Genomic DNA, 9,397 nt, shown 5'->3' with positions numbered 1-9,397 from the left:
TTTGAGGTGGCTGAATATCACTTTACTCGAATGAGAATATGCAATTGATATATTCGCTAGGCCCGAATGTCTACGAGCAGTGCCTCAACTAGAATTCTGGACGCCTATGGCTAAGAATAAAAATGGCGGTTAATGTTACCTTAGGTAGCCAAGATGGCGGCTCGTCTCTAATTCCAGCAAGGAAACAATGGGACGCACGTTTTAACCTAACCTAACCTATTCTAATAATTTGGTTGCTAATAATTATGATAATTTATTAGAATAGGTTAGGTTAGGTTAGAACGTGCGTCCCTACTGTTCCCTGTCTTCTGATTGCTGGGATCGGAGACGAGCCGCCATTTTGGCTACCTAAGGTAACATTGAACCAAAATGGCGCCTTTTTAATTTTTGTTATTAAATAAAAATAAAAATGGTGGTTTATTTTTGAAATATATGTACGTAGAAATTACAGATCATAAATACTATATAAATATAAATGTAGAAGTGTTTTTGTGTTATTAATTTCGAATACATATTATTCCGAAACCTTCTCGTTGGCGCCTTTATTAAATCGGCGCCTATGACGGGGGCCACGTTGGCCATATCCAAGTTACGGTTCTGTAGCGAACCGTTTCTAAATGTTTGCTGCAAGAGATCGCTGCAGCAACGATAAAGTAGCTTTTACGTCCGCTACACGTGTAAAGCAAAATGGACGCTTGTGTGTCTAATACGATGTTATGCTGTAAAAATAAAAAGTGATTGTTGACAAAAGTATTATGTAAAGATTAAGAAGTATTTAAATTTATAAAATTTGGGGCCACCGGAGTGGTGTATAAAACCCGCCGAACACTGTCGTGGGTTCGCATCTCGCCAAAGATGAGGCGTTTTCCGGGTTTTCTTTACGTTTATAACACCTAAATATGGGCCAGTTTTCGATAGAAATCCCTCCCGAGAGGCATCGCTCCTCGGTAGATCGTGTTCCCGCATGACGAAACAAAACAAAAATATAATTTTTATTTTATAAATAATTTTAAATGTTTAATCCAGTGATAAGTAGGGCATGCCGAATCTGGCATTGACATAGATGCACTTAAAATGCTTCTGAACAGAGGCGGACTAAGGCTAAAGCGGGTCCTAGGCAACATTGTAATTCCGGGCCTATTTTTCAGTCATGACACATACTTTTGCGTTTGGTAGTTTGGTTTTAAAGCATATAGTATGTAGTTCTATTTAATTATCGGATTCCAAGAAAAAAAAGGAAGAAAATAATATACATGTACAAAAATTAAATAAACATAATTTATTAAAACAAACAATAATACTTAAACAAATATACCCAGATTGATTAGTTATATTGCCTTTTCTCTCACTTTTAATTCTGCAAACTCGTCAATTAGTTTGTCATAATTAATAGAGTTATTAAATAACTCTTTTTCTATATAAAGTAATGATAAACTATTTAATTTTTGTTGGCCTAATGTGGATCTTAAAAAATTTTTTTATTCTGGCCATTACTGAGAATGATCTTTCACCGCTTGCATTGTCTTATTGAAAGAGGTAATGTGGTCACTGGAGTTTTCATGCTCTGACAATTTTTTATGTACATTTTTCCAATCATTCGTCCCTTTTGTCATTAGCGTTGTTTGCTTGGAAAATAATTTACAGACGTAACAGTACAATAAGTTGTTGGTTTCAGTATAAGCCAACCAATCTCTTTTAACTTTTTCCCCGCTATTAATAGTTCTGAAGAAGGAGGCAATAGTTAATTTTCTTGTGATTTGTTTTGACCCTTCGTTGCATCGAATAGAAGATGATTCCAAAGATCCATTTATTGATTTTGGTGGATTTTTTATATAATACTCTCGCATGGCGTCTGTTAAGTATTCTGGCCATAATGCAATATCGTTTACAAAACTCTTAGTTTCATCATTACTTTGAGATGATTTTAAATTTATATTTTCTCCTTTTGTTTCATCTTCACAAACGGAATTGCTTGGTTTCTCCTGCTGGTCTTTTTGCAGAATAGTTTCGGACACAAATGATGTTTCTGGAGTTTGAGCAGGTGAAATTTGTGAAAATGATGACGATTGTTGTAATTGTTCTCCATCTACAGTTAAAAATTTGTCCAACGATCTTTTCATTTGTTTTGCCACTTTATCTCTATCTGCTTTTCGTTTTCTTTCTTCACTTCCACTTAAATGTTTATAGGAACTCATTTTAAAGACCACGTACTAAAAAGAAAGAAGAAAATGATCTTCAATTAAATTTATTTTTACTCAATATCACAATCACAAACAAAATCACAATTTGTGGTATTTTATATTATATATTATTTTAATTAAATAATGTAATACTTTTATAAAAACTTACATTTTTATTTTAGGAATTCCAGAAAGTATTAACTGTAAATCTAAAACAATCTATTTGCAATCAAGTCTAGGTACTTAAGTCTTAATTGCACAATTTTCAATCACAACTCACATAAGATGCAATACGTTCAGGAAACACTGATTTTAAATAGCTACGTTTGGCTTTTTAAACACGTGCATAGTAAAGGCTCGATAGGCGCGAGGCTCGATCGTATTTACACACATCGACACTCGCGGGCGTGGATGCATAAGCACGGGAACGCTCGTCCACACTTGTCGACTTTATCAATCAACGATTCGGCATAATTTGGATACGTTTCAGCAATAATTATGAATATCACGTTTTTCTGTTAAATAAAAATAAAAATTAATTATAAAAATTAAAAAATTAAAAACCTAATTTTCGGGCCCCAAAAATTACGGGCCCTAGGCACGTGCCTAGGTTACCTAGGCCTTAGTCCGCCCCTGACAGTAAGGATACTTTGTAATCCATATATATAATCGAGACGAGTTGATAATAATAATAATCAGCGCAGAGCCCAAACGGTGGAGTTAAAAGTTGAAATTTGGTACACAGAGGGTACGTCACGAGAACGCACACTAAGAAGGGATTTTTCGAAATTCCTCCCCACGGGGGAGAGGGACAGGATTAAGTCTTAACACTTCCATCGTGATGGAAGTGTTAACAATGAATGTTAAGAGAAAGTGACGTGCAAGACGCAGATGTAGTTTTCTTCATTTTTGCGGGAAATCGAACATATTTTTAGACCTATCTAAAAATTCTGTAATTAGTCTGGAAACAGGAAGGACCCAATTCTTGCATTCTGTGAAAACGGGTAAGGTTGACTATAACGTAATAATCTTAATATTCGCTAAAAGGTTAGGAGTTGAAAGTTGAAATTTGGTACACAGTCAGGGTACCAAATTTAAATACCAAAGTGTTAAGTAACAATGGAAAACAAGAGAAAGCGACGTGCAAGATTTACGGGCGCTGGAAAAAAAAGAAAAAAGAAAAAGAGTAATATGTTGGAACATATTCGATTTTCAAATTTAAACAGATTAGTTCGGTTTTTCTCGACCTTTCTTCTTTAGAACATTCGATGAAAATCGGAGGATATAATCAGAACACGTCGTGAAAATCGAACAATATTAGAACATTCGATTTTCAAATTCGACCTTTCTTTAGAAATACTTAGTTTGTTGAAATTACTCTCTTTTTTGTGACTATAATGTAATAATCTTAATCTTTGCTATCGTTACTTTTGCCCGAGCAACGCCTGGCCTACCTGCTAGTTATTATATATTGAGATTTTCTTTTAATTAATGCAATTCAAATTGAACAAATAAACATAAATAGCAGCTTTATATTAAATATAGACAATATACATTTATTAGAATAAGTGTTCATAAATTAAATAATTTTTTGATATTTATTTTAATGAATGAATGAAACATTCTGTTGAAATTTATAATTATTAATTCTTTTTAAATGTAATAGTTCAAAAAAATTTTTTTGACAATACCACCAAAACAGTATGCAGTATTATGTATATTATATCAGATATCACATTAAAGATTTTGTGTAAATAATAAAATATAGCAAACTATAAAAGACTGCAAGATTAAAAAAAAAAATTTTTAAGCTAATGAATGGCCTTGCCAAGCAACACTACCACTAATAGACACAAGATTAGAAATGGAGGAATAATTCCTGAAACTGATTCAAAAATCCAAATTATGGCAGAGGATTTCCGACTGTCTCAAACAAAGTGGGTACACATTTTGGTCCACGGAATGCCATGCTGTGGCGAAATTTAACGTGTACCTACAGGAAAAATGTGGACAGATCGAAAGTCTGGTGGTAGTGCCATAAACTGGAAGTATTTCCATAAATTTCACGAAGTTTATGGAAATAGGTCAAATGTGAACCCCCTCAGCAGTTACCTTCGAAGTTCTCTGCGATGTACCTCTGAAAACAATTTTCAATCATGAAAATGAAAATTTTATTTCTGCACCCAGTACATCAAATTCCCAAAGGAAAGCAGAAACCACTGAAAGAACATGAAAGAAGAAACGAACTGGTGATGAACCACCATTGTGGTTTAGAAATTATTTAGAAGAAAAAAAAATAGAAGACAAAAGAAAAGCAGAGGTTAAAGAACAACGATGGGATGATTTAAAAAAAATAGAGGAAGAAAAATTAAAAGCCATGGAAAAATTAACAGATGTTTTGTTAAAATTGGCAGGAAATAAAATGTAAAATGTTTGAATATTTTAATAAAATTTTTTGTTTGATGACTCATAAATGTATTTAAGATTTACCAAAATACATCTATTCAAAAAATCAAAGCACTTTCAATAATGAACAAAGTTTATTAGAATTATGTAATTCACAATTACAAATAACTAAAAGTAATAACAAAATGTTAAATACATGATTAATACTTTTTCTGAAACTGGTTCAAATATTTAATAAAATTTTGTTTAAATTATACATTATAAATGCAGATGAACATGGTATCATTGTGATTAAAAGTTCACAATGTAATAGCAGACAATAATAATAATAATAATTACAAACTTAATTTTAATGTATTAATAGAAAAAAAAATTCTGAGAACTGTTTTGAAAATTATCATTTATGGAACAAGCATCTGGAGGTATATCATTGTATAAAATTCACAAATTATGCAATACACAGTCAGTAATAATTACTTCTGGAATCAAATCCCTTTGAAACATATGTAGATGTTTTAGCCTTCTAAATCTGCCAAATAATTGTCCAAATGCTTGTTCAATAACAATTCTAGTTGAACTAAGAATTTTATTGTAATATTTTTTAAATATTGTTTAAGTGTCTATTATCACGATAAAGACTTAATAATTTTGGATAATGGATATGCACCATCACCTAGTAAATGATAATTTTCTGAAATCATCTCAGGATTATGTTTCATTTTTAGAAAGAGAGTCTGCTTCTTTTAAATTATAATTATTCTGTAAAATATATTGAAAATATTCTGAAAGCCAAATTTCATTTTCTGGTTTGAACTCTTTCTTTTTGCTCACCCACTGACCAATTAATCTGTAAGCTGATGTTAATACATTTAAAGAAATAGAACAGTTAGACAGATCAAGTTTATCTTCACTAGTAAGTTTTGAAAACGTACTTATTGTAGATTGTAAATGATTATCTAAACTTGTAATTATCGAAGTATGAAATGTTTTTTCTTTGGCTTGTTCTGCTTTTAAATTGATCAGATATTTTCTGTGGAAATACTATGCAGTCTACAATGTGATGTAAAGCAGGAACTATCAATAGCTTCTAACATCCAAATATCTCCAGATTAAATGCAAGGATTTTTTGTAACTAATACTCGACCTAAAATATTATACATTAATTAAAATAACAAGTAACTTACTTTCAATTATATTTCAGTTTGTAAAGATAACTTTACCAGTTTTAATTATGGTTTCTGTACTACTTTCTTGATCTAAAGTATCTTTTGTATATTGTATGAATACTTGGCCATGACTGTCTCATCTAGAACTCCAAACATATTCCGTCCTTCATTGGAATTTATGGCTATTCTAGCTTTCACCTTAATATCCGCTGAAATAATTAGTGATTGCATACTGTATAATGAATAATATACTAAAGAATGTACTGTACATAAAATAAAGCGGAATACTCACGAATTGCTCTTTCTCGAAATCATAGTAATAGTCCGCAAAAGAATGGATCGCCTGTCAAACCAATTCCTACATTTACCATTTCTTTAAACCCTGTATTAGTTTTTAGAGTCAATTTAAAAGTAAGATAGTCTGCAGCTTTTTCATCATCAGTTAAAATATCTGTTATAGTTGAAAGCATTTCTTCTTGTAATCTCAAATACTTCATTAGGAATGCCTAGTTGATTGTCTTGTCTAGAACTCCAAACATATTCCGTCCTTCGTTGGAAATTATGGCTATTCTAGCTTTCACCTTAATATCCGCTGAAATAATTAGTGATTGCATACTGTATAATGAATAATATACTAAAGAATGTACTGTACATAAAATAAAGCGGAATACTCACGAATTGCTCTTTCTCGAAATCATAGTAATAGTCCGCAAAAGAATGGATCGCCTGTCAAACCAATTCCTACATTTACCATTTCTTTAAACCCTGTATTAGTTTTTAGAGTCAATTTAAAAGTAAGATAGTCTGCAGCTTTTTCATCATCAGTTAAAATATCTGTTATAGTTGAAAGCATTTCTTCTTGTAATCTCAAATACTTCATTAGGAATGCCTAGTTGATTGTCTTGTCTAGAACTCCAAACATATTCCGTCCTTCGTTGGAAATTATGGCTATTCTAGCTTTCACCTTAATATCCGCTGAAATAATTAGTGATTGCATACTGTATAATGAATAATATACTAAAGAATGTACTGTACATAAAATAAAGCGGAATACTCACGAATTGCTCTTTCTCGAAATCATAGTAATAGTCCGCAAAAGAATGGATCGCCTGTCAAACCAATTCCTACATTTACCATTTCTTTAAACCCTGTATTAGTTTTTAGAGTCAATTTAAAAGTAAGATAGTCTGCAGCTTTTTCATCATCAGTTAAAATATCTGTTATAGTTGAAAGCATTTCTTCTAGTAATCTCAAATACTTCATTAGGAATGCCTAGTTGATTGTCTTGTCTAGAACTCCAAACATATTCCGTCCTTCGTTGGAAATTATGGCTATTCTAGCTTTCACCTTAATATCCGCTGAAATAATTAGTGATTGCATACTGTATAATGAATAATATACTAAAGAATGTACTGTACATAAAATAAAGCGGAATACTCACGAATTGCTCTTTCTCGAAATCATAGTAATAGTCCGCAAAAGAATGATCGCCTGTCAAACCAATTCCTACATTTACCATTTCTTTAAACCCTGTATTAGTTTTTAGAGTCAATTTAAAAGTAAGATAGTCTGCAGCTTTTTCATCATCAGTTAAAATACCTGTTATAGTTGAAAGCATTTCTTCTTGTAATCTCAAATACTTCGTTAGGAATGCCTAGTTGATTGTCTTGTCTAGAACTCCAAACATATTCCGTCCTTCGTTGGAAATTATGGCTATTCTAGCTTTCACCTTAATATCCGCTGAAATAATTAGTGATTGCATACTGTATAATGAATAATATACTAAAGAATGTACTGTACATAAAATAAAGCGGAATACTCACGAATTGCTCTTTCTCGAAATCATAGTAATAGTCCGCAAAAGAATGGATCGCCTGTCAAACCAATTCCTACATTTACCATTTCTTTAAACCCTGTATTAGTTTTTAGAGTCAATTTAAAAGTAAGATAGTCTGCAGCTTTTTCATCATCAGTTAAAATATCTGTTATAGTTGAAAGCATTTCTTCTTGTAATCTCAAATACTTCGTTAGGAATGCCTAGTTGATTGTCTTGTCTAGAACTCCAAACATATTCCGTCCTTCGTTGGAAATTATGGCTATTCTAGCTTTCACCTTAATATCCGCTGAAATAATTAGTGATTGCATACTGTATAATGAATAATATACTAAAGAATGTACTGTACATAAAATAAAGCGGAATACTCACGAATTGCTCTTTCTCGAAATCATAGTAATAGTCCGCAAAAGAATGATCGCCTGTCAAACCAATTCCTACATTTACCATTTCTTTAAACCCTGTATTAGTTTTTAGAGTCAATTTAAAAGTAAGATAGTCTGCAGCTTTTTCATCATCAGTTAAAATATCTGTTATAGTTGAAAGCATTTCTTCTAGTAATCTCAAATACTTCATTAGGAATACCTAGTTGATCCAGGATGTTAATCAATAGACAATTTAATTGAACAGGTACTAAATAAAATAAAATATAAATTTATTCAATTTCTTTCTTTCTGTATCAAGTTTTTTTTAAGGATTCTGTGTCTATGTGAAAGAAATCTTGGAAGATATTTAATGGCTTTCCAACATCCGACTGCCATTATAACTAAACAATTTTTTCTCCACTTCTAATGGTTAATTTCTTTAAATCAACTAGTGAACATAAAATATTCCTTAAAACTTGATATTTTTTGTTCCTTGGACCAGGAAGTATTTTAAATAAGATTAGATCTTAACAGGTTCTAATTCTATTAATTCATCACATTCCTTAGATTGACAGAGTACTTATGAATTACCAGTTGCAGCATTTAACAGATTTAGCCATTAAATTTTTGGGTAGAGAATAATTATTTGTAACAGATTTTTAAAAATCTAAGCATGAATTAACGATATTACTCTTTTTTACATTTGAACCTGTATAATCTGCTTCTTTCAAATTATAATTATTCTGTAAAATACATTGAAAATATTCTAAAAGCCAAATTTCATTTTCTGGTTTGAACTCTTTCTTTTTGCTCACCCACTGACCAATTAATCTGTAAGCTGATGTTAATACATTTAAAGAAATAGAACAGTTAGACAGATCAAGTTTATCTTCACTAGTAAGTTTTGAAAATGTACGTATTGTAGATTGTAAACAATTATCTAAACTTGTAATTATCGAAGTATGAAATGTTTTTTCTTTGGCTTGTTCTGTCTTTTAAATTGATCAGATATTTTCCATCTATCTACGGAAAGCTGGGATATCGAGTAGAATTGCTATTACATGTGGTGTCTCATCTCCAATATCAGTATGTCGTGATAGAAATTTGCTGGGAGTAGTCTATTCACATATCTGTGAATTCCTGAAAATGATTCTCTGATATCAGTTAAAAGTTGGTAGTAGTTGAATAATCGGTTAACGTCGCAATTCAAAATTTCAGTGTCATATCCAGTTATCTGAAATATTAATAATATCAATATAGAAATATCTAAAATATACAGAAATGAAATAAATAGTCCCTTTTAAGAAATGATGTTATATTCATATTATTAAAGTAGCATTAAGTGAAACATTAAGCAATTGAAATATTTTAATATCTAATAATAATTTGTGATTTAACTATCATATTATATTAACTACATTCATTTATTACTGCTTTTTCCTAAGT

General features: G+C 31.1%; 1 protein-coding gene and 1 long non-coding RNA gene across 2 annotated transcripts; both read right to left on the bottom strand.

Moving 5' to 3' along the window:
- Nucleotides 1-1,490: 1,490 nt before the first annotated feature.
- LOC136970363 (zinc finger MYM-type protein 5-like) lies at nucleotides 1,491-2,195 on the bottom strand. Its single transcript, XM_067264795.1, has one exon. It carries the CDS (start codon nucleotides 2,193-2,195, stop codon nucleotides 1,491-1,493), a length of 705 nt encoding a protein of 234 aa, XP_067120896.1.
- Nucleotides 2,196-6,024: 3,829 nt separating this feature from the next.
- On the bottom strand, nucleotides 6,025-7,994 carry LOC136970364 (uncharacterized). Its single transcript, XR_010879973.1, has 6 exons — nucleotides 7,959-7,994; nucleotides 7,576-7,875; nucleotides 7,352-7,492; nucleotides 6,811-6,876; nucleotides 6,428-6,727; nucleotides 6,025-6,344 (listed from the first exon to the last, which is right to left on the bottom strand). It is a non-coding gene; the product is annotated as an uncharacterized lncRNA (long non-coding RNA).
- Between the last annotated feature and the right edge of the window lie 1,403 nt (nucleotides 7,995-9,397).

This window comes from Centruroides vittatus, unplaced genomic scaffold (assembly GCF_030686945.1).
Source record: "Centruroides vittatus isolate TY-2023 unplaced genomic scaffold, ASM3068694v2 contig_1928, whole genome shotgun sequence".
NCBI classification, from domain to species: Eukaryota; Metazoa; Arthropoda; class Arachnida; order Scorpiones; family Buthidae; genus Centruroides; species Centruroides vittatus.
Note: the sequence above shows the minus strand (reverse complement) of the source record. Positions and strands in the feature narration are given on the sequence as shown.

Bases quoted from the DNA above. Each gene is read 5' to 3' on its own strand.
- LOC136970363 (XM_067264795.1), bottom strand. From the start codon at position 2,195: ATGAGTTCCTATAAACATTTAAGTGGAAGTGAAGAAAGAAAACGAAAA.